The 23,847-nt window shown below is 45.7% G+C and overlaps 1 protein-coding gene across 4 annotated transcripts in view; it reads right to left on the bottom strand.

Moving 5' to 3' along the window:
• AHCYL2 (adenosylhomocysteinase like 2) overlaps positions 1–14,387 on the bottom strand; it is a 212,763-nt gene extending 198,376 nt beyond the window's left edge. For 2 of the 4 annotated variants that reach the window (XM_005550750.4, XM_074035973.1), the window contains exons 1-2: positions 14,347–14,387; positions 13,772–14,119 (exon numbers count right to left, since the gene is read on the bottom strand). In XM_005550750.4, the coding sequence (XP_005550807.1) occupies positions 13,772–14,014 (243 nt within the window). In that variant the 5' untranslated portion in view covers positions 14,015–14,119; positions 14,347–14,387. Of the gene's footprint in view, positions 1–13,771; positions 14,151–14,346 lie in introns of those variants that run through there. The other 2 variants (XM_005550744.4, XM_005550751.4) reach the window with 1 other exon arrangement.
• Between the last annotated feature and the right edge of the window lie 9,460 nt (positions 14,388–23,847).

Below are 23,847 nucleotides of genomic sequence, written 5' to 3'. Positions count from 1 at the left end.
GCAGGTGGATCACGAGGTCAGGAGTTCGAGACCAGCCTGGTCAAGATGGTGAAACCCTGTCTCTACTAAAAACTACGAAAAAAATTAGCTGGGCACGGTGGCAGGCACCTGTAATCCCAGTCATTTGGGAGATTGGGGTCACTTGAATCTGGGAGATGGAGGTTGCAGTGACCCATTGGTGCCACTGCACTCTAGCCTGGGCAACAGAGCAACACTCTGTCTCAAAATAATAATAATAAAAATAATAAAGTGTCATTTTGGAAAAGGACCACACAGTATCACATTTTTCTAATTTAGTATAACGCAGAAGATGAGTTTCTCTGTAGGCTACCACTGCATAGGATATGTATCTGAGATATTATTGGGGCTCCAATTTCTGTCAAAACATAAACTAATCTATATCAACTAAACAAAAGAAAAATTCGCTAAAATAGCAAGTATTTCTATGAATAATTCACCATAAACACTAAATCAGCAGTACCAGGACACTAATTTTTAGGGTCATATTTGAGTTAATAAATAGGCACAGTCTTCAATCACAAGTTTCTTCTACATGTAAACTAAGAGTTAAGAAAAAAAATAGTTAAGAAGGACAAGTTAAAGAGAAAGAAACAATCAGAGAACAAACCAGAAAAAGGTAAAATATATTTTATTTGGAAACAAATAGAGCTATCTTATATTACAAATAGTCCCTATTTTACATTACAAACAAAAATAAATTCCAGATGAAGACTAAAATATAATAAATACAACCATATAAACAGATGAAGAAAATATAGATGTTTATAAATTTGGGGTTGGAAAGGCAATTCTAAGACACAAAATATTTAAGCCAAAAAGGAAAAAGAACAGTAAGTCCAAGTTTATACAAACTTTGAAAATCATAAACGATGTTACAAGAAACAAGAAATGGAGTAGGAAAAAATACTTGCAACATATACACAAAGAATTAATGTCCAGAATATATAAAGAATTCCTAAAACAAACATGAAAAAAAAATGCAATATGAAGGTAGAGATTTTTATCTGTTTTGCTCACTGCTGTATCCCCAGCACTTGGCACACAGTAGTCAATCAATAAATAATTTGTTAATGAATATGAACAGGGAATTACAAGAAAAAGAACATAAATTGCCAATATATGCATGAAAATACTCTCAGCCTCATTCTGTCAGAAGAATGCAGATATTATAAAAAGACCAGTAAAAGACTTTCCCCCAAAGATGCAAAAAAAAAAAAAAAATTTACCAGTATTGGTAAATGTATGGTGAAAGACTGTTTCGTGTATAGTTAGCTGATATGTAAAATGGTACTACGTTTTTAAAGACAACATGGCATTTTGCATTTAGTTTAAAATATGGCCAAGCACTGTGGCTCCTGCCTCTTTGGGAGGCTGAGGCGGGCAGATTGCTTGAGCCTAGGAGTTTGAGACCCACATGGGCAACATGGTAAAACCCCATCTCTACAAAAAACACAAAATTTAGCCAGCCCAGGTACAATGGCTCACACCTGTAATCCCAGCACTTTGGGAGGCCAAGGCAGGCGGATCACTTGAGGTCAGGAGTTCAAGACCATCCTGGGCAACACCGTGAAACCTCGTTTCTATGAAAAATATAAAAATTAGTGGCCAGGCGCGGTGGCTCAAGCCTGTAATCCCAGCACTTTGGGAGGCCGAGACGGGCGGATCACGAGGTCAGGAGATCGAGACCATCCTGGCTGACACGGTGAAACCCCATCTCTACTAAAAAATACGAAAACTTAGCCGGGCGAGGTGGCGGGCGCCTGTAGTCCCAGCTACTCGGGAGGCTGAGGCAGGAGAATGGCGTAAACCCGGGAGGTGGAGCTTGCAGTGAGCTGAGATCCGGCCACTGCACTCCAGCCCGGGCGACAGAGCGAGACTCCGTCTCAAAAAAAAAAAAAAAAATTAGCACACGCCTGTAATCCCAGCTACTCGGGAGGCTGAGGCAAGAGAATCGCTTGAACCTGAAAGACAGAGGTTGCAGTGAGCTGAGAGCGCACCACTGCACTCCAGCCTGGGCAACAGAGCAAGACTGTCTCAAAAAAAATAAAAATTTAGCCAGGTGCGGTGGCTCACGCCTGTAATCCCAGCACTTTGGGAGGTCGAGGTGGGTGGATCACAAGGTCAGGAGTTCAAGACCAGCCTGACCAACATGATGAAACCCCGTCTCTACTAAAAATACAAAAATTAGCCAGGCATGGTGGTGCACGCCTGTAATCCCAGCTACTTGGGAGGCTGAGGCAGGAGAATTGCTTGAACCTGGGAGACAGAGGTTGCAGTTAGCCAAGATCAGGCCTCTGCACTCCAGCCTGGGCAACAGAACAAGAGCCTGTCTCAAAAAAATAAATAAATAAATAATAAAAATTTAAATTAAAAAAAAAATTAGCTGGGCGTGGTGGTGTGTGCCTGTAACTGAGTTAGTCCCAGCTAACTCAGGAGGCTGAGATGGGAGTATTGCTTGAGCCCAGGAAGTAGAGGTTGCAGTGAGCTAAGATCGTGCCACTGCACTCCAGCTCACATGACAGAGTCTCAAAAAACAAACAAAAAAAGGCTATCTTTGATCCCAAAATTAAAATTTTAGATATCTATCCTAGAGAAACACTTCTACATGTACACACACAAAAATACATACGGATAGTTACTGCAGCACCATGTATAAAGAAAGAAAAAACAAGTTAAGGTAAATGTGCATCAATGGAAGAATGGTTTAAGAAGTAACAATATAGACTTAGGAAATTAATTGAACAGTTAAAAAATATGAGATAGATCTATAGGTATTGGTACAGAAAGAGCTCTAAGACATGCTATTGAGTAAAAAAGGAACCTGCAAAACAATGTATAGACAGTATACTTTTATTCATGTACAAGTTATTATAAAACTCACTTTGGAAGGCTGAGGTGAACAGATCACTTGAGCCCAGGAGTTCATGACCCGCCTGGGCAATATGGCGAAACCCCATCTCTACAAAAAATACAAAAATCAGTTGGGCATGGTGGCATGTGCCTGTAGTCCCAGCTCCTCCAGAGGGTGAGGTGGGAGGACTGCTTGAGCCTGGGAAGTTGAGGCTGCAGTGAGCCATGATGGTACCATTGCACTCCAGCCTGGGTGACAGAGTGACACCCTGTCTCAAAAAGAAGAAGAAGAAGAAGAAGAAGAATGAGAAGTAGGCTGGATGAGGTGGCACATGTCTGTAATCCTAGCCCTTCAGGGTCAGAGGTGGCAGGCTCTCTTGAGCCCAGGAGTTCAACTTTACAGTGATCGTACTATTGCACTCTAGCCTGAGCAACACAGTGAGACCCGTCTCAAAAAAAAAAACAGAAAAAGAAGAAGAATGAGAAGCAGCAGCTAGAGAAATAAGATGGAAGCTAGTAAAGAGCAGTGTCACAGAAGCCAAGGGAAAAGAGTGTTTCATAAAGAGTCGATATCAAATGCTGCTAAGAGGTCCAAGAAGATGAGGACTGAAAAAAAAGACCCCATGTTTCCCAATCTAATGGATATTAACAACTTTAGCAAGAAGGTTCTGTTTTGGTTAAACAGATAACTATAGCAGGAGTGGGTTAAGGAGTTCATGAGAGGGAAAAAGCATATATAGTGTGTACAGAAAACTCCTTTAAGAAGCAGGTCTGTGAAAGAGAATAGAAAAACATGACAGCAATAGAAAATATGCAGGTCAAAGGACAGCGTTTTCAAAATGGGAGACAGTAGGGCAAGTGTGAATTCTGAAGGAAAAGACCTAGTAGAAAGATGAAATAAACCAAACGAAGAAATTCTTTAAGACAGGAGAGGCCAGGCACAGTGGCTCACACCTGCAATCCCAGCACTCTGGGAGGGTGAGGCAGAAGGACGGCTTGAAGCCAAGAATTCCAGACCAGCCTGAGCAACAAAGTGAGACACCATCTCTACAAAAAGTTTTTTAAATGTGGCTGGGTGCAGCGGCTCACGCTTATAATCCCAGTACTTTCAAGGAAGTATCACTTGAGGCTGGGAGTTCAAGACCAGCCTAGGCAACATAACAAGAGACCTCATCTTGGCCAGGTGCGGGCTCATGCCTGTAATCCCAGCACTTTGGGAGGCCAAGGCGGGCGGATCACAAGGTCAGGAGTTCCAGACCAGCCTGGCCAACATGGTGAAACCCCATCTCTACTAAAAGTATAAAAATTAGCCACGCGCAGTGGCAGACGCCTGTAATCCCAGCTACTCGAGAGGCCGAGGCAGCAGAATTGCTTGAACCCAGGGAGGCGGAGGTTGCAGTGAGCCGAGATAGTGCCATTGCAGTCCAGCCTGGGTGACAGAGTAAGACTCCGCCTTGGGGAAAGCAAAAAAAAAGAGAGAGACCCTCATCACTACAAGAAAGCTTTTAAAAAATTAGCCAGGTATGGTGGCACGTACCTGTAGTCCCAGCTACTCAGGGGGCTGAGAAGGGAGGACCTATTGAGCTCAGGAGATTGAGGCTGCAATGAGCTATGACCACACCACTGCATTCCTGCCTGGGTTACAGAGTCAGACTTCATCTCTTGAAGAAAAAAGAAAGAAAACAAAGAGAGAGAGAGAGAAAGAAGAAAGAAAAAAAGAAAAAGAACGGAGGAGGAAGAGGGGGAGGGGGAAAAGGGAATGATTACAGCACCTGTGAAGGGACTGGTCTTGACAGAATGAAGGAGAAAAAGATGAGTCCCAGATGCAGGTAGGTTTGTAGACTTGGGAAGTACAAGGATGAAGGAATTCCCATTCAGCGGCTTCAGTTTTTATAATGAAGCATAAAGCCTGTGACTGGTTAAAAAAGAAGAAAATATGAGAGATTAGAAATAAGAGCCAGGCACGGTGGCTCACGCCTGTAATCTCAGCACTCTGGGAGGCTGAGGCGGCCGGATCACGAGGTCAGAAGATTGAGACCATCCTGGCGAACACGGTGAAACCTCGTCTCTACTAAAAATACAAAAATTAGCTGGGTGTGGTAGTGCCTGTAGTCCCAGCTACTCAGGAGGCTGAGGCAGGAGAACTGCTTGAACCTGGGAGCAGAGGTTGCAGTGAGCGGAGATCGCGCCACTGCATTCCAGCCTGGGGACAGAGCAAGATTCCATCTCAAAAAAAAAGAAAAAGAAATAGAGACAGAGGCCAGGCGCAGCGGCTAATGCCTATTATCCCAGCACTTTGGAAGGGTGAGACAGGAGGATCACTTGAGCCTGGGAATTGGAGACCAGCAACATGGCAAGATATCGTCTCTACAAAAAAATAAAAAATTAGCCAGGCGTGGTAGCACACCTGTAGTTCCGGCTACTCAAGAGGCTGAGACAGGAGGATTGCTTGAACCAGGGAATTTGAGGCTACAGTGAGCTATGACTGTACCACTGCACTCCAGCCTGAGTGAGAGAGGGAGACCCTGTCTCAGTAAAAAAGAAGAAAGAAAGAGAGACAATATGAAGAAATAATTTGCAGTGAGCTGGAAAGTGAACTAGAGAAATGTATAACATTGCTAGGTAATGCTGATTATGCATATGAAACAGATGATTATAAATTTTTAGTGATACTGATCTGTCTGATTTGCTGATTTTCTCTAGCAACTCTCAGCTCCATGAGTACCAACAACTAAGAAGGTAGATGGTTAGGTTCAATCTGTACATCACTCCGAGTTCTACAAGCAGCAGAAGTCAACTCTGGCTGAATTAAACAGAAAAAGAATTTACAGAAAGGAGGTCTGTAAATTTTCAGTGAAGAACTTCAGTGCTACACAGCTAAAACACTACTCAAAATTACAGAACTAGGTTGGCAAAGATGTGATTACTAATGCCAAGCAGGAGATGCTGCAGCTTGGTTTGTACCATTACAGTTCTGGATACTAAGTGCTAACACTTGTCACTGTTGCCCTTGTAACTTGATCTTGCTGCTAGAGACTGATACTAAATGTGAATTTGCTGATAAAGGAGGGGGATATTGTAAAGAACATGGTGGAACAGTCTGAGGGATTGAATTAGCTGAGAGGATGAAGAGAATGGTAAAGGAATTAGTATTAGGAAGATAAAGGATGGCGAATGGCGGGTAATGACTGAAACAAACAGGGATGTGAGGCATGCTGTTTAGGCCTCCCCTCAAAAGAGGGTAGATCGTGAGATCCAAAGTGGTCTTAGCAGCAGCTTAAGCAGACTTCAGTGGGAGTTTGGTCAGAGCAGCAGGGGTGTTGGCATGGAGGTAAAGCTGCCCAATATTGCTATGGCCAGCATTTCATCGACAAAGCCTTGGGCAAATTAATTACTCTCTTTGAGCCTATATTCTCTTATCTATAATATAAAGATAGTACTACTCATCTGATAAAGTTGTCATGAGGATTAAATGCGAAGAGAGAGATTCCTGACACAGAGTAAATATTCAGTAAATGGTAGCGATTACAAGTGCCATTGAAGCCAAAAGAAGAGTTTCCAAGAAAAGGCAGCCAATAGATAAAGTTTCACCTTGGAGCACTGTAGAAGGTAAGTGTGTGTAGGGAAGACGAAGCCAGTTTTAGCCTCAGGTTTGCAACATTAGGAAAGGCTAAAGCCCCATACTCAGAGAAACTCAATCAGCAGTTCAAATACCCTTCCTTTTATTTATTTAATTTTTTTTTTTTTTTTTTTTTTTTTTTTTTGAGACAGAGTCTTGCTCTGTCACCCAGGCTGGAGTGCAGTGGTGCGATCTCAGCTCACTGCAAGCTCCGCCTCCTGGGTTCACGCCATTCTCCTGCCTCAGCCTCCTGAGTAGCTGGGACTATAGGCGCCCACCATCAAGCCGGGCTAATTTTTTTTTTTTTTTTTTTTTTTGTATTTTTTTAGTAGAGACGGGGTTTCACCATGTTAGCCAGGATGGTCTCAATCTCCTGACCTTGTGATCCGCCCACCTTGGCCTCCCAAAGTGCTGGGATTACAGGGATGAGCCACCGCGCCCGGGCCAAATACCTTTCCTTTATATAGGTTCTAAGCTAAGAACTAGGTGCCCCAAACCAATAGATTTCTACTGATAGACCCTTGAAAAGAAAGAAAAGAAAATCACCAGCTATTAGTGCAAGTGTCCAAGAGGGAAATAGCTAACTGAACTGTTGCACGATATAGCTGGGGAAAAGGGAGACTGACACCCACACAAATAATCATCTAATTTAATCAAAGTAATTTTAGACTTGGGAACTGTTATGGAAGAAACGTCAATTCACTGCTGCTTTCTGCTAGGCTCTCACCAAATCACAGGCCATAGGTCATTCAGACTATAAAAAGCTCCCACAAATTCCACAGAAACCTGATCATGCTTACTAAACCTCTTGTTGGGTGAATAGAATTTTAGCTCCTCTAATTGTGTCTACCACCTGAACATGACAGCAGGGCAGTAGATCAGGGCAACTGCCAAGATTGTTCTCTTCCCATCTGCCTCAGTTGTACCTCTCTGAATTATTTAAACAAAAACCACCATGAAAGAAACTGCATAGCCGGGCGCGGTGGCTCAAGCCTGTAATCCCAGCACTTTGGGAGGCCGAGACGGGCGGATCACGAGGTCAGGAGATCGAGACCATCCTGGGTAACACAGTGAAACCCCGTCTCTACTAAAAATACAAAAACTTAGCCGGGCGAGGTGGCAGGCGCCTGTAGTCCCAGCTACTCGGGAGGCTGAGGCAGGAGAATGGCGTGAACCCGGGAGGCGGAGCTTGCAGTGAGCTGAGATCCGGCCACTGCACTCCAGCCTGGGTGACAGAGCGAGACTCCGTCTCAAAAAAAAAAAAAAAAAAAAAAAAGATAAACTTGACAAAGGGTCTGAATAAAGATTACAATAAACTTTTTCCTCATTGTGGGGGAGGGAATCATTTTCAAGGAAATGATATAATAAACTCACTCTCCCTTTTTAATGAACCATCCATTTCTTCAAGTAACTGAACACTGAGAATGTAAGTAGTAGTAGTGGTAGTAGTAATCGTCTTCCTCAAGACGTCAAACACACAACTGCAACTTCAGCTTCTAAAGCAGTTTTTTTTTTTTTTTTTTTGAGACAGAGTCTCATTCTGTCGCCAGGCTGGAGTGCAGATGCATGATCTCGGCTCACTGCAACCTCCACTTTCCGCATTCAAGAGATTCTCCTGCCTCAGCCTCCTGAGTAGCTGGGACTACAGGAGCGCACCACCATGCCCAGCTAATTTTTTGTATTTTTAGTAGAGACACTGGCCAGGATGGTCTTGATCTCTTGACCTCATGATCTGCCTGCCTCAGGCTGCTTTCTCAGAAAATTAATAAATGCTCACAAAAACATATGGTAAGACCTTCAACCACGCAATAAATAAAAAGAAGCTGTAAATACCAAAAAAAAAAATCTACCCAAAAAATACAGATTAAGATTTAGGGCCAGGTGCAGTGACTCACACCTGTTATCCCAGCACTTTGGGAGGCCGAGGCGGGCGGATCACGAGGTCAGAAGTTTGCGACCAGCCTGGACAATATGGTGAAACCTTGTCTCTACTAAAAATACAAAAATTAGCCAGGCGTGGTAGCGTGCACCTGTAGTCCCAGCTACTTGGGAGACTGAGGCAGAAGAATGACTTGAACCCGGGAGGCAGAATTTGCAGTGAGCCAAGACTGTACCACTGCACTCCAGCCTGGGTGACAAAGCAAGACTCCATCTCAAAAAAAAAAAAAAAAAAAGGACTTAGAAGGTTCATCCTGAGTTTCAAACAGAGTACTATTTGAATTGGAAAACAACAGTTTAGGGCTCTGTTAGCTCCATCACATTACTGTGTAACCTTGAGACAAATTCCTTAAGCTCTTCAACCCTCAGTTTCTTCAATAAAACAAGAAGAACACTAGCTATCTTCAAGGCCTCTTAAAAGAATTACATAAAACAGCATATGTAAAGATCTAAGTACAATGCCTGGTATACAGTAGGAATATTCTTCCCTTTGTAATTTTCAAAAGCTCTCATCAAAGATTGACTCAGAGAGATGGTGAGGCTTAAAGAATAGGGAAGAAGTGTTAGCTGAACAGGAAGAAAGGGTATACTCTGCAGGTACTCCAGATTTATTTATAACTTTAAAAATATGGATAAATTTCTCAGATTATCAGTAAATTACTAGTGTAAAGCTGCATCACTGATCTTGAAATGCTTTTCTGTATAAGATGTTTTTATTCTCCTCTTCTAAATTTACAATTCTTTCAGGTTCTACATTTGTACAAAAATGTACAAGTTCTACATTTGTACCATTCTCTTCCTAAAGCTCTGACTCAGACCTGCCCTACTCTGGTCTTGGGATGACCTAAGCCTTAGCCAGACAGACACGCCTTAGAGTTCACTTAGTATTCTAAAAGACCTCTGGAAGAAAGCAAGAACTCAGCATATAAGAAGTCAGAATCAGTGTGGCATAAAGAAAAGGACATGGGCTTTGGAAACGGACAGCCCTGGGTTTCTAGATATATAACCTTGGGCCAGGCACTTAACCTCCCAGGATCTCATTTCTGCATCTGTAAAATGGAGATAATGCCACCCATATCTCATAGTATTGTTGTGAGGATTACAGAACCCCTATGACAACTCCAGGCACATAAAAGGCTAAAGGCTCACATCTGTAATCCCAGCACTTTGGGAAGCCAAGGCGGGCAGGTCACCTGAGGTCGGGAGTTTGAAAGCAGCCTGACCAACATGGAGAAACTTCATCTCTACTGAAAACAGAAAATCAGCCAGGCATGGTGGTACATGCCTGTAATCCTAGCTACTTGGGAGGCTGAGGTGGGAGAATCGCTTGAACCTGGGAGGCGGAGGTTGCGGTGAGCTGAGATCACGCCATTGCACTCCAGCCTGGGCACCAAGAGCGAAACTCTGTCTCAAAAAAAAAAAAAAAAAAAAAGGCTAATTATTGGTAACTGTTATTACAGCCCAACTGTCAATTGCCTTACTGAACACTTTTCAAAGCAGTACTTTTGTAACAGGCAAAAGGAGTCATACTGCTCCCACGTTCCCAGATACCCGTGTCTTTATCCAAAACATTCCATTTTTGTACTCTATAATTAACCAAATCAAGAGCTTAAACAATTCAGGACAAGAAGTGCTAACATGGCTCAACTCATTCTCTCCTGACAGCAACAAAGCCAGTGGAAGGTGGATACGTTTGCCAAAAGCAATAAAGAGTCTGTTTGAACATGGTCATTACTGATACTGATGTAAGCACAATCTAGTTGAGGTTCTTGGACTTGCAGCCTTATTGTCAGAAAGTTTTAATATTTCTGAAATAAATCCTCTCCTGCCTTGTTTTCCCTGCTGTGCTCCAACACTCCTATCACTCATTTTCAAAAACACAAGGAAGAAATCCCTTTCAACTACTACTACCTCATTCCCGTGAAACTTATCTTCCCATTTCCCAAATTACTTCTTACAGAGATTTTTGGCTTGCTGGGTTTACTTGATGTCAGTTTATGAAAAAGGACATTATATTTAAATATATCATAGCCAAATGACATGATCTGGCCCCCAGAGTACCACAAGTTACAGGATGGAGGCAGGTGCCAGATATAAGATGTGACTGAGTAAACTGCACACCATATGTTCCTTCTTATTAACTACTTCACTTGGGAATTCTGGCTCTTGTAAAAAGTTTATTTCCCTTGTGTGGCTGAGCAGAGTAACAAAACTAAGAAAACTGATGATACGCGAATGAAGTAAGGGAAATCATCTACGGAAATGTGACTTAAAATAAATGTTTGTACATGACAGTTACAAAACAAATGCAACAGTCACCAGCTCCACAGCCAAAGGCAGCTATTTCAGTACTAGTATCCTCAGTCCCTTCGTATGCTGTAAGAAAAACAGCGAGGAGTCAAGGTCAGAGTGGTTATTTACATAGACAATCTAAGAATCAACAAAGACCCAACAAATCAAAATGTCACACCGCAGTCCCTTCGTGAGATGACTTTCAACGTAGGGAAAGAAGGGCAGTCTTGGGCACTTATTTTGATTTAGCCAATTCAATAACAAGGTTAAAGATTGGGCACCTGAAAAGCAGCTCAGCAATGCCCTAAATTTCATCACCCAGCTGTATCCTTGCCCAGAGCTTCACCTGCTTAACTTTCAGCAGAGAAGTTGTTTTTTTGGTGCAATTAACATTGTAAGGCAAGCTCAGCCCTGCCTTCCAATAGCCTTGAGGCTGCTGAGTAAAATCTAGAATCATGGAACATAGATTTGATGCTGAAAAAACAGGAAGATGGTTCAACGACAAGGAAAATTGTCAAGAAGCACATCTAGAATTAAGAAAAACAGACTCCAGTATGCTGGTCTTTGATTTTTTAACTTTTCTTTTTTTTTTTCTGAGACAAGGTCTCACTCCAGCACCCAGGCTAGAGTGCTTATTGCAGCCTCAACTTCCTGGGCTCAGGTGATCCTCCCACCCCAGCCTCCTGGTTTTTTTTTGTTTTTTATTTTTTGTTTTTGAGACAGAGTCTCACTCTGTCGGTGAGGCTGGAGTGCAGTGGCGTGATCTCAGTTCACTGCAACCTCCACCTCCTGGGCTCAAGCAATTCTCCTGCCTCAGCCTCCCGAGTAACTGGGATTACAGGTGCCTGCCACCATGCCTGGCTTAGTTTTGTATTTTTAGTAGAGACGGGGTTTCACCATGTTGGCCAGGCTGGTCTCGAACCGTTTTTGTTTTGTTTTTTATTTTTTGTTTTTGCCACCCCAGCCCCCTGAATAGCTGGGACTATAGGCACACACCACCACGCCCAGCTCTGTATTTTTTGTTTTTTTTTTTTTTCTGTTTGGAGGGATAAGTTTTCACCATGTTGCCTGGTCTCCAACTCCTGGGCTCAAGCAATCCGCCAGCCTTGGTCTCCCAAAGTGCTGGGATTACAGATGTGAGCCATGATTTTTTAACTTCTTTATATAGAATATATTGAACTGTGTGAACCTTTCAGAGGCGGTCATGGTGGCTTGCACTTAAGCCATGATGGGAGAAATAAAATAAAATCAATTATTCATAATAAAAGCACTAATAATATCATTTAAGACTATGTGCCAAGCTCAATGCTAAACCTTTTACAAATATTTCTAATCCTCAATCATACTTAGTACTTTCATTTTATAGAAGAGGAAACCGATTTGTGTAATTTGAAAATTACCCAAAAGGTAGTAATGGGGGTACTCGGCTTCAAATCCAGGTCTGCCTGACTGTAAACCTCATGCTCTAAAAGCAATTTGTTAAACACTTTTAGCCTAAAGAGATCTAACCAAATTACAAATTTTAAACATAAACAGTCTTAATCACAAGAAAATGACTTGACCAAAGTTACAAAGTATCACAACAAGTCAGAGGTATGTTTTGGATTTCCAGACTCATATCTAGGTACTCCTAGCACTGGTGCTGCTGCTGCCTCTCTTTTTTACTTTACGTTTTTTCTTTAAACTCATTTCTGCAGGATGCTGCCTCTTTCTACTGTAACTCTTCCCAGAGGAGTTTCATACTGCAAACGACAAAGACATTGTCTAAAGCATTATAGAAATTCCTTCAGTCTTGCCTCTGACTTATCATCTAAATTTCTATAGTTAGGATGAAAGGATTATCTGCTATACCTTAATCATGAGACTATGACAAGAAAAAGTTATGGTGGATCCGAGATTCCAATTCAGCTGAGTCCCACACAGTAAAACCCAATGCACACTTCCCGTCTCTTTGTTGCTGTTCTGATAAAGCAATTAAAAACCATTCACAACAATTAAAAAAAAAAATTAATCCCTGTGTCCATACTGTGTCTAGGAAATTGGAGCTGTAAGTCCTTTTTATACGATCCACACTTCTGTCTTTTCCAATACTTGCCCTGTTTTTCTGTGCTGATTTAGCTTTAAGAGAGAAAGAGAGAGAAGCTTTGAGAGAGAAAGACAACTATGGATAGACAATGTACGGTAATACCGGGCTATCATCCATCTAGGCAGTTACTTCTTGGTATTCTGAGACCTTCTCAAAACTGTCTGAAAGAAGCTGCTGACGCCTAAGACCGAAAACCCCACAAAGATCGTCTTTCCCAAAAGTAGCAGCATTTCTTCCTATCATTTTCAGATTATAATAAAGGAACCAATAAGACATTCATTCTCTTCATACACAGCCTAATAATCCTGGTGACCAACTATACTGAGCAGGGAGGACAAAGCTCTTAAGATGAAAGAGTGAGGAGAATCTCTTCATTACGCTTTTACATATTCAGGGAAGAGAGAATATTGCAGTCGCTGGAAATGAAGCGCACAGCGTCGTGTTGCTGTATGGACACGGTTGGCCACAAAAAGGCGGAAAGTCATCAATTGTATGGAAACCAGACAACTCTGACGATTTCTATGCAAGGTGACTACACCTTACTCGTTCTCCAAGTATTATCTTTTCATCCTTATTGCTGGGTGAACTCCCGTGAGCCGTAAGGTTTTTCTATACTATCGAGGTCTCCTCCACGATAGGTTGGAAAATCACACCCGGGAGCGTGTTGGGGGCGCGGGACGTACTATTAGATGTCTCTCCTCCCGCTGCCTATTCCAAGTAGTAGGGGAGAGCGCTACCTCCATGTTATTCAGAGCGAAGTACGGCCGTGCCTCCTGGAGTCTCCGCTCCCAGCACTACGGGCCGGCTGGGGGGCATCTCTGAGAGAGTGGGTTTGAGGGGACAAGGGGTATCTCTGGTCCTGCGATCAGAAAGGAGGGTGTGGAGGGTGGTGCCGCCGTGCCAAGAGGATCTGCAGTTCCCCTCCCCTCCCTTCCTCTCCTAGAGAGGTAGCCCGGCCCCAGTACCTTCTTGACTGTGCGCGGCGCCTCGGTGACGGTGCCGTCGGGGCTGACCAGGGCCTCGCCGCCGTCGCGGTGCCGCTGGTGCTGGTGATGTGGGTCGCTCCGCTTCATGGCCGACGCCTGAGGCACCTTCCCGGCGGCGGGGCTGAGAGCGGCGGCGGGCCCAGAGCCCGGGCCAGGGGCCGGGGGCCGCTCCGCGGCGGGAGCTGGAGCCTCAGGGTCTCCACCGCCCGCCGGGGGGGCCATGGCGCCCACGGCGGCCGTGCTCAGTCCTAGTTGCGACTCCGCCTCGGAGGGGCTCAGGTCCTTCAGCTCCACCTCAGGCACCTTGGCGGCAGCCGCAGACACAACCTGCACCGACATCACCGCCTCCGCTGCAACCGCCGGCTCAGACTCCAGCCCCAGCTCTTGGTCGGCCCCGCCTCCCGCCTCCCTTCCTCTTCCCTCCCCCATACCCCCACTCCTCCCCTCCATCGCCTCCGCTCCCACCCCCTTCCTCCGCCCGCCAGCCCCGGCCCCTCCAGCCCCGCCCCGCCCCACCCCGGCCCAGTCTGGCCTCGCGCGAAGCGCCACGGAACCTGTAGTGCGTTTGCTCCCGGCTGCACGCGGCGAGAAGACCGTGGGACCTCAGGCCCCGACCTACAGTGCGCGCCCCGGGGGGGCGGGGCCCGCAGCGCCCCCTGGGAGTTGTAGTCCCTTTCAGCCTTTTCTCTGGAAAGTGGGATTCGGGCGAGGAGCGGGAGCGCTAGGGCCGGCAACTAACAGAAAGGAGTGAGGATAGGTGACTCGACGGAGGGGATGAGGAAGAGAAAGTCTCCAGAGGAGTTGTGACTTCCGGGGAGGGAATGCCAAGAAGCCTTAGGGGAGGCGAAGTGGGAGAGGAATGGCTCGTTGCCCTGACAGCGTGAAGTTCCTCCGCGTGTGCACGTCTGCGATCACGTGGGTGGGCATTTAAAGGAGAAGTGGCGGCTCCAGGCTGGAAGTGGCTTGATTTTTCTTTGTGAAATAGAGAATCCAACACCCTTCCAAACTTTAGTGGCTTTGTTTTTAGAAGGCATAAAGTAGGACCTTGCTTGCTGTGGCGCTTTCTGGCACATTCTGGGTTTGGAAGCTAAGATCATTCCCCAAAAAAGTTAGGTATCACTAGATCAAAATTCAAGGCTGAGGTATTACACGTTGCCTTAAACGAGGCCAAATCGTTTGACCTATAATTCTACTAGGGCAATGATCTGAAATTCAGATACATATATCAGCATAGAGGAATATGAATAGTTAATTTCCTAAGTGATGGGATTTAAGGTGATTTTTACTTTGTACTTTGATGTATTATTTTTAAATTTTACATTTAGAGGATGTAAGCACAAACACATGCACGGCGGCGTCCTTTTTAATAACAAAAAGCTATCTTAAACTAATGTCCAACAAATAGAGAAATTGTTACAGCCTTTGAAAATTGTTTGCCGGCTGGGCATAGTGGTTGACGTCTGTAATCCCAGCACTTTGGGAGGCCAAGGCCGGCAGATCACTTGAGGTCAGGAGTTCAAGACCAGCCTGGCCAACATGGTGAAACCCTGTCTCTACTAAAAACACAGAAATTAGCCAGGCGTGGTGGCGGGCACTTGAAATCCCAGCTGCTTGGCAGGCTGAGACAGGAGAATCGCTTGAACCTGGGAGGCAGAGGCTGCAGTGAGCCAAGACCATGCCATGGCACTCTAGCCTGGGCAAGAGTGAGACGCTGTCCCAGAAAAAGAAAAGGAAGAAAGAAAGAAAATTGTTTGCCAATACATTTTTAATAATAAGGGTTTCCCTTTATCATTCTTTACTCTGAAAGCCAAAATGTGAAGAGAAAGCTAAGAAGCTCTTGTGTCTGGTACACTTGTGAGCTCTATAGAAATGGCCGTGCTAAGACGCCTTCCGACACATAGTGTGAGGCACAAATTTGGTGATCAGGAAATGAGAGACTCCAAGGCAGGACAACTTCACAAAGTGAAGATTTCTAAAATCGTAATAGCACAGGAAAGAAGATCAAGGCAGTCTGGCTTTCAGAATAAATGTTTATGACAAAAATATTAAGCTAAGAAGCAAGAGACAAAATTACACGTTCCATAAGATTTTATGTAAAGAAAACTTTATAAAAAGAAAATGCAGTTGACTCGCGACAACTTATGGAGGGGAGTTTCTTCTCTATTCTCAGAGAAACAGGAGCAAAGGTGTTCATACAGTTTACAGCTGTTTCAGAGACTTACAGCCCTAACAACCCAGGCAGCCACTGGACAGCTACTCTTTAGACATCTAGTCTTTGGTGTCACTATGTTTTGCTTGACAAGGAGAAGGAAGGAGGCCGGGCATGGTGGCTCACACCTGTAATTCCAACACTTTGGGAGGCCGAGGCGGGTGGATGACTTGAGGTCAGGAGTTCAAGACCAACCTGGCCAACATGGCGAAACCCCATCTCTAATAAAAATACAGAAATTAGCCCGGCATGGTGGCTTCTGCCTGTAGTTCCAGCTACTCAGGAGGCTGAGGCAGGAGAATCGTTTGAACCCAGGAGGTGGAGGTTGCAGTAAGCCAAGATTACACCACTATACTCCAGCCTGGGGAACAGAGTGAGACTCTGTCTCAAAAAAAGAAAAAAAAAGAAAAAAAAGAAGGAGGAGGGAGAAATCACCTGCCTCGATCTTCTTCTTTCCTGTGCTACTATTTTGGAAATCTGTTCACTCTGTGAAGCTGTCCTGCCTTGAATGGAGGCTCTCATTTCCTGATCTCCAAATTTGTGCCTCACACTATGTGTTGGAAGGCGTCTGAGCACTGCCATTTCCACAGAGCTCACAAGACACAAGAGATTCTTAAGCTTTTTCTTCACATTCTGGCTTTCAGAATTTCCTTCCTGTTAAAAAGAAACCAGCCCAGAGCTTCATCCTCCAGCTGTCGGGGCAGAGATTAGCAGCTCTGTAACTGATTTCATTCTTCCCCCTAATGCTCAAGGGAGCTGCGGTACAGCCACCTGGCATGTGTTGGAGCTCATAGACAGCAGCTGCCTACCTGCCACTAGAATTGATTACTGAGGGGATGAATTAATTCTTCAGTGTGATGTGGTTATAAAATATAAGGAGTTAGAACACTGGAATGAAACTGATACCCTGTTTTATTCCAGTCACCACGACTGATTGGGGCCAACTATCAGGACACACTCTTCAACCTGTTCTCAACTCCATCCCTACATACCTGCTGCTTCTGCCATCCTTGTAGCTGAGGGACACCAGGTACAGTTGAATATCAAATTGCATACTAGAAACAGAGCACTTAAGCTCCAGTTTATGAACTAGTTAATGAAATATTTGGACTATAGGTCTTCTTTCATCCGACTCATTCAGCTTCCAGAACGCTGGCAAGCAGGAACGTAACTTCCATGCAGGACACTGGTATAAAGAAGAATTTCCTTTTTTTTTTTTTTTTTTTGAGATGGAGTCTCGCTCCATCACCCAGGCTAGAGTGCAGTGGCATGATCTCGGCTCCCTGCAACCTCTGCCTCCCAGGTTCAAGCAATTCTCCTGCCTCAGCCTCCCGAGTAGCTAGGACTACAGGCGCCCGCCACCATGCCCGGCTAATTTTCGTATTTTTAGTAGAGACAGAGTTTCACCATGTTAGCCAGGATGGTCTCGATCTCCTGACCTCGTGATCCACCCTCCTCGGCCTCCCAAACTGCTGGGATTACAAGCCTAAGCCACCGCGCCAGACCAATAAAGAAGAATTTCTCTAAGGTATCTGACCAATCCAAGAGAGAAAACAAAGATACTAACATTGAGAGTTTCCAAAGGAAATAAGCCAGCCAGATCACCCGCCCTGAAGACCATACTAATGTTCACAGAGCTTCCGTGAACCATTTAGTGTCACACTCTTAAGTACGAACAGACAACCAAAGTCACCAGACATATGAAGAAAACTTAGAAAACTTTGGTTTTTTTGTTTCAAGGCAGAGTCTCACTTTTGCTGCCCAGGCCAGAGTGCAGTGGCATAATCATAGTTGACTGCAACCTCTGCCTCCTGGGCTCAAGCAATCTTCCCACCTCAGCCTCCCAAGTAACTGGAACTACAGGCTTGCACTACCACACCTGGCTACTTTTAAAAAAATTGTTTTTGGTAGAGAAGGACTCTTGCTATGTTGCCCAGGCTGGTCTCGAACTTCTGGTTGTTTTTTTTTTTTTTTTTTTTTTGGAGATGGAGTTTCACTCTTGTTGCTCAGGCTGGAGTGTAGTGGCACAATCTCAGCTCACTGCAACCTCTGCCTCCTGGGTTCAAGGAATTCTCCTACCTCAGCCTCCCAAGTAGCTGGGACCAAAGGCACCCGCCACCATACCCAGCTATTTTTGTATTTTACTAGAGATGGAGTTTTACCATGTTGCCCAGGCTGGTCTCAAACTTCTGAGCTCAGGCCATCCGCCTGCCTCAGCCTCCCAAAGTGCTAGGATTACAGGCATGAGCCACTGTGCCCAGCCTGTTTTTTCGTGTTTTATTTTATTTTATTTTATTTTGAGACAGAGTCTCACACTGTTGCCCGGGCTGGAGTGCAATGGCGGGATCTCGGCTCACTGCAACCTCCGCCTCCTGGGCTCAAGCAATTCTCCTGAGTAGCTGGGATTACAGGTGTGGGCCACCACATCCAGCTAATTTTTGTATTTTTGGGAGAGATGGGGTTTCACCATGTTGGCCAGGTTGGTCTCAAACCCCTGACCTCAAGCAATTCACCCACCTCGGCCTCCCAAAGTGCTGTGATTACAGGTGCTAGCCACTGCACCAAGACTTGTTTTCCTTTTGAGCAGTGGGGAGAGTGGGATGGGGTATTGGCCAAAGGGTACTTTAGCTAAATCTGTTATACTTTTCTTTAAAAAAAAAAAAAGATCTGAAGCAAATATGATAAAATGATAAAAAGTTGATAATTCTGAGTGGTGGGAATACGAGTGTTTATTAGATTGTTCTTTGTACTTTTCTATATCGTTTCAATTTCTTATAACAAAAGTAGGCTGGGCATAGTGGCTCATGCCTACAATCTCCACACTTTGGGAGCCCAAGGCAAAAGGATGACTTTGATGCCAGGAGTTCAAGACCAGCATAGGCAACATGGCCAGACCCTGTCTCTAAAAACAATTTGTTTTTAATAAAATGTGTCTAGCATGATGGTACATGCCTGTAGTTGTAGCTACTTGGGAGGCTGAGGCTGGAGCATCCTTTGAGCCCAGGAGTTTGAGGCTGTAGTGAGCTATGATTGCACCACTGCACTCCAACCTGGGCAGCAGAGCAAGATTCTGTCTCTAAAAATAAAAATAAAAAAGCAGGCAGAGGCTGAACATGGTGGCTGATGCCTGCAATTTCAGCACCTTGGGAGGCCAAGGCAGGAGGATCGCTTGGGTAGAGACCAAGTTTGAGACCAGCCTGGACAACATAGTGAGACCCCATCTCTACAAAAAATAAAACTAGCCTGGCATGGTGATGTGCACCTGTAGTCCCAGCTCCTCGGGACGCTGAGGCAGGAGCATTGCCTGAGCCCAGGAAGTTGAGCCGAGATTGCATCTTGCATCACTGCACTCCAGCCTGGGCAACAGAGTGAGACCCTGTCTCAAAAAAAAAAAAAAAAAAAGCAGACAGAGGAACAAAGAGGGGCAGTGGACAGACTGCTTTTAAGGAAGCTGGAACCAACAGAGGTAAAGCCAGCTGAATTTGAAAGAATGGTAAGAGGCCCAGTGAGGCAGCTAAGGGCAGAGCCTGTGATGAGGGGCATGCATGGAGAGCTGTGTTCTCAGGGTGACAGCTTAGCAGGGAGTCCCCCAAACTGGGAGTCCCCCAAACTGGGAGTCCCCCAAACCAGGCTCCCCTTGGATCCTGAGGGATTTATTTGGGGATTTCATTCAGGAGCTTTTGGTAGAAGGGTGGTTACTGTTGTTCAGTCAGTCCTGAGATCTCGTGCTCCCATAGGGATACTACTGGAAGATTTCTTGGTTGTGGGAGTGTCCATGGTGCTGGACATCTGCATTCACAAAGGTGGGCTCACATTGCCCCCTAGTGGTCACAGAGTCTCTGCACAAAGGTCACATTTCTCAAGTTTTTTTTTTTTTTTGGAGATAGGGTGGTGCTATAGTCCAGCACCCAGGCTGGAGTGCAGTGGTATGTTCTCGGCCAGCCTGGACACTCGCAGGCTCAAGCAGTCCTCCTACCTCAGCCTCCCGAGTAGCTGGGACTATAGGCACGCACCGCCACGTCTGGCTAATTTATTTTTTGTAGAGACACAGTTTCACCATGTTGGCCAGCCTGGTCTCAAACCCCTGGACTCAAGTGATTCTCTCGCCTCAGCCTCCCAAAATGCTGGGATTACAGACAGGAACCACGGTGCCTGGCCTATTTCTCAGCTTTTAAGGCCCACACTGAACTCCCCTTTCACCCCATCTCCCATCCTTTACATAAGTAATCCCACCAAAGAAAGAAAGGATAGAAGGAGGGAGGAAAACTAGTAGTCAACTGTCTTTGGAGATGAAAAGAAGAATATTGTAACACTCTCCCTTGTTTCAGAAAAGATCCTTAAACAGCACTGATAACTTTCATTATTTTAAATACTGTTGTTGATAAAGGCTAAAAAATAGCTGTAATAATGCTGAGGGAAGCAGTAACGGCCAGGATGAACAAGAAGAGCAGGTGTAAGAGGATGTGGCATGGCCAGAGGGAACACAAACTGGGAAACCTGGATAGAGAGAAAAATCAAAGGCAGGATTAAGAGTGGAAAGACCCTGGGCACTGAAATCAGGAAGAGCCTAGACCTAGTGTCTGTCACTCACTAGCTGTGAGGTTGCAAGCAAGTCATTTTGCTTCACTGAGCTTATATTTTCCAATTAAAATGGCAAAAACTGGCCAGGCACGGTGGCTCACGCCTGTAATCCCAGCACTTTGGGAGGCCGAGGTGGGTGGATCACCTGAGGTCGGGAGTTCGAGACCAGCCTGACCAACATGGAGAACTCCTCTCTCCACTAAAAATACAAAATTAGCCAAGTGTGGTGGCACATGCCTGTAATCCCAGCTACTCGAGAGGCTGAGGCAGGAGAATCACTTGAACCCTGGAGGTGGAGCTTGCGGTGAACCGAGATCACGTCATTGCACTCCAGCCTGGGCAACAAGAGCAAAACTCTGTCTCAATTAAAATAAAATAAAAATAGAAAATACTGCAGTTACTTTTGCACCAACCTAACACATAAAATGAGCTCTTTTGATTGGTTTGTTATTCTCTGAATTAAACAAGAGATAGCGGAGCACCATGGCTAAGTGCCCACTGGAGCCAGGGGGCCCAACGAAATGCCAGCATTTCCACTTACTGTGTGGTCTTGGGCAAGCTACTAAACCTCTCTGTGCCTCCGTATCTTGAGGGGTGTTAACAGAGCCTCACAGGTCTGAACCTGTGAGATTTGATGAATTAATGTACACAAAGTGCTTAGAGAAGTACCCAGCAAGGATCTACTAAGAGTTGACTTTTTTTTTTTTTTTTTTTTTTTCTGAGACACAGTCTTGCTGTGTTGCCCAGGCTAGAGTACAGTGATGCAATCACAACTCACGGCAGCCTCCAGCTCCTGGGCTCAAGCGGTCCACCTCAGACTCCCAAGGAGCTGGGACTACAGGCACACCACCACACCCCACTAATTTTTAAATTTTTTGTAGAGAATGGGGTCTCACTTTGTTGCCCAGGCTGGTCTCAAACTCTGGGCTCAAGCAGCCCTCCTGTCTCGGCCTCCCAAAGTGCTGGGATTTCAGGCGTGAGCCACTGTGCCCAGCCAAGAGTTAGCTATTATTAATACACGTGTAAAGTGACTAGAATACAATCCATGAGTTAGTATTCCCTTTCCCCGTCTCCTGGAATCTGGCCATGGTCAAAATGCGGTATCTTCATCACATGAGCAGCATTCGAAGGGTACGCCTGGCTGGGTGCAGTGGCTCACACCTGTAATCCCAGCACTTTGAGAGACCGAGGTGGGTGGATCACGTGAGGTCAAGAGTTCGAGACCAGTCTAGACAACATGGTGAAACCGCATCTCTACTAAAAATACAAAAATTAGGCTGGGTGCAGTGGCTCACACCTGTAATCCCAGCACTTTAGGAGGCCAAGGCAGGCATATCACCTGAGGTCAGGAGTTCGAGACCAGCCTGGCCAACATGGAGAAACCTTGTATCTACTAAAAATACAAAACCTAATGGGGTGTGGTGGTGCACGCCTGTAATCCCAGCTACCTGGGGGGCTGAAGCAGGAGAATTGCTTGAACCAGGGAGGCAGAGGTTTCAGCAAGCCAAGATCGCGCCACTGCACTCCAGCCTGGGTGACAGAGCAAGACTCATTCTCAATAATAATAATAATAATTAATAAATAAATAATAAAATAAAAAAACACACAAAACCCACAAAAATTAGCTGGGCATGGTGGCGCACATCTATAATCTCAGCTACTCAGGAGGCTGAGACAGGAGAAACACTTGAACCCAGGAGGCGGAGATTACAGTGAGCTGAGATTGTGCCACTGTACTCCAACCTGCGCGATAAAGTGAGACTCCACTTCAACAATAAAAAAGAGTACTCCCCAAACAAGCCTGGTCTGTACTCCACAATACCTGCCAAGTCTGTGGGCACCAGCCCCTTTGCTCCACAGATCTCTTCTCATAATCCTGAGCCCTTGCACCCCAGATCCCAGTCTTCTACGCATTATCTTGTTGGAGGAAATGGGGCTAACAGGCTTCCCTGACTGACCAGGGGAGGAAGCTGTGGATCAGAATGCGCCTGGCCTGATGGACATCCCCAGCAGAAGAAAGAGGCCCCCAGAAATGGGGTCCAGGAATGCCTCAAGGAGCCCTGCCCATTTCGACTCCGAGACACCATCACCCCAGGGGAAGCTGCACGCCTGTGCTCAAATATCTTGTGATCAGTGCTCAGCGAGGCAGCTGTGACCACAGAAGAGCTTTTGTTCATACACAGCCAACTGGCTCAGGCGGGCAGCCAGCACATGAGGCCGCCATCAGCCGGACATCTGACTATCAGCCATGGCCACATTAGCAACAAGCTCTTGGCCTTTCTGAACAGCCTTGGGAAGATGTGGAAGACACAAAAGATCAGGACCAAGACAAGGTAAGGAGGCCAGGACCGGGAGCCACAGAAGAAAGAACGCACTAGCTGGGCGCGGTGGCTCACGCCTATAATTCCGGCCCTTTGGAGCCTGAGGAGGGCGGATCACTTGAGGTCAGGAGTTCGAGACCAGCCTGGCCAACATGGTGAAACCCCTTCTCTACTAAAAATAAGAAAATTAGTTGGGTGTGGTGGCAGGCACCTGTAATCCCAGCTACTCAGGAGGCTGAGGCAGGAGAATTGCTTCAACCCAGGAGACAGGTTGCAGCGAGCCAATATCACACCACTGTACTCTAGCCTGGGGGTAGAGTAAGACTTTTATCTCAAAAAAAAAAAAAAAGGCCGGGCGCGGTGGCTCACACCTGTAATCCCAGCACTTTGGGAAACTGAGGCGGGCAGATCACGAGGTCAGGAGATCAAGACCATCCTGGCTAACATGGTGAAACCCCGTCTCTACTAAAAAAAATACAAAAAATCAGCCAGGGGTGGTGGCAGGCACCTGTAGTCCCAGCTACTTGGGAGGCTGAGGCAGGAGAATGGCGTGAACCCGGGAGACGGAGCTTGCAGTGAGCAGAGATGCACCACTGCACTCCAGCCTGGGCGACAGAGCAAGACTCTGTCTCAAAAACAAAAAACAAACAAAACAAAAAACACACAAAGGGCCGGGCGCGGTGGCTCAAGCCTGTAATCCCAGCACTTTGGGAGGCCGAGACGGGCGGATCACGAGGTCAGGAGATCGAGACCATCCTGGCTAACACGGTGAAACCCCGTCTCTACTAAAAAATACAAAAAACTAGCCGGGTGCAGTGGCGGGCGCCTGTAGTCCCAGGTACTCGGGAGGCTGAGGCAGGAGAATGGCGTGAACCCGGGAGGCGGAGCTTGCAGTGAGCTGAGATCCGGCCACTGCACTCCAGCCTGGGTGGCAGAGCGAGACT

The sequence above is a fragment of the Macaca fascicularis genome, chromosome 3, assembly GCF_037993035.2.
Source record: "Macaca fascicularis isolate 582-1 chromosome 3, T2T-MFA8v1.1".
In the NCBI taxonomy this organism is placed as follows: Eukaryota; Metazoa; Chordata; class Mammalia; order Primates; family Cercopithecidae; genus Macaca; species Macaca fascicularis.
Note: the sequence above shows the minus strand (reverse complement) of the source record. Positions and strands in the feature narration are given on the sequence as shown.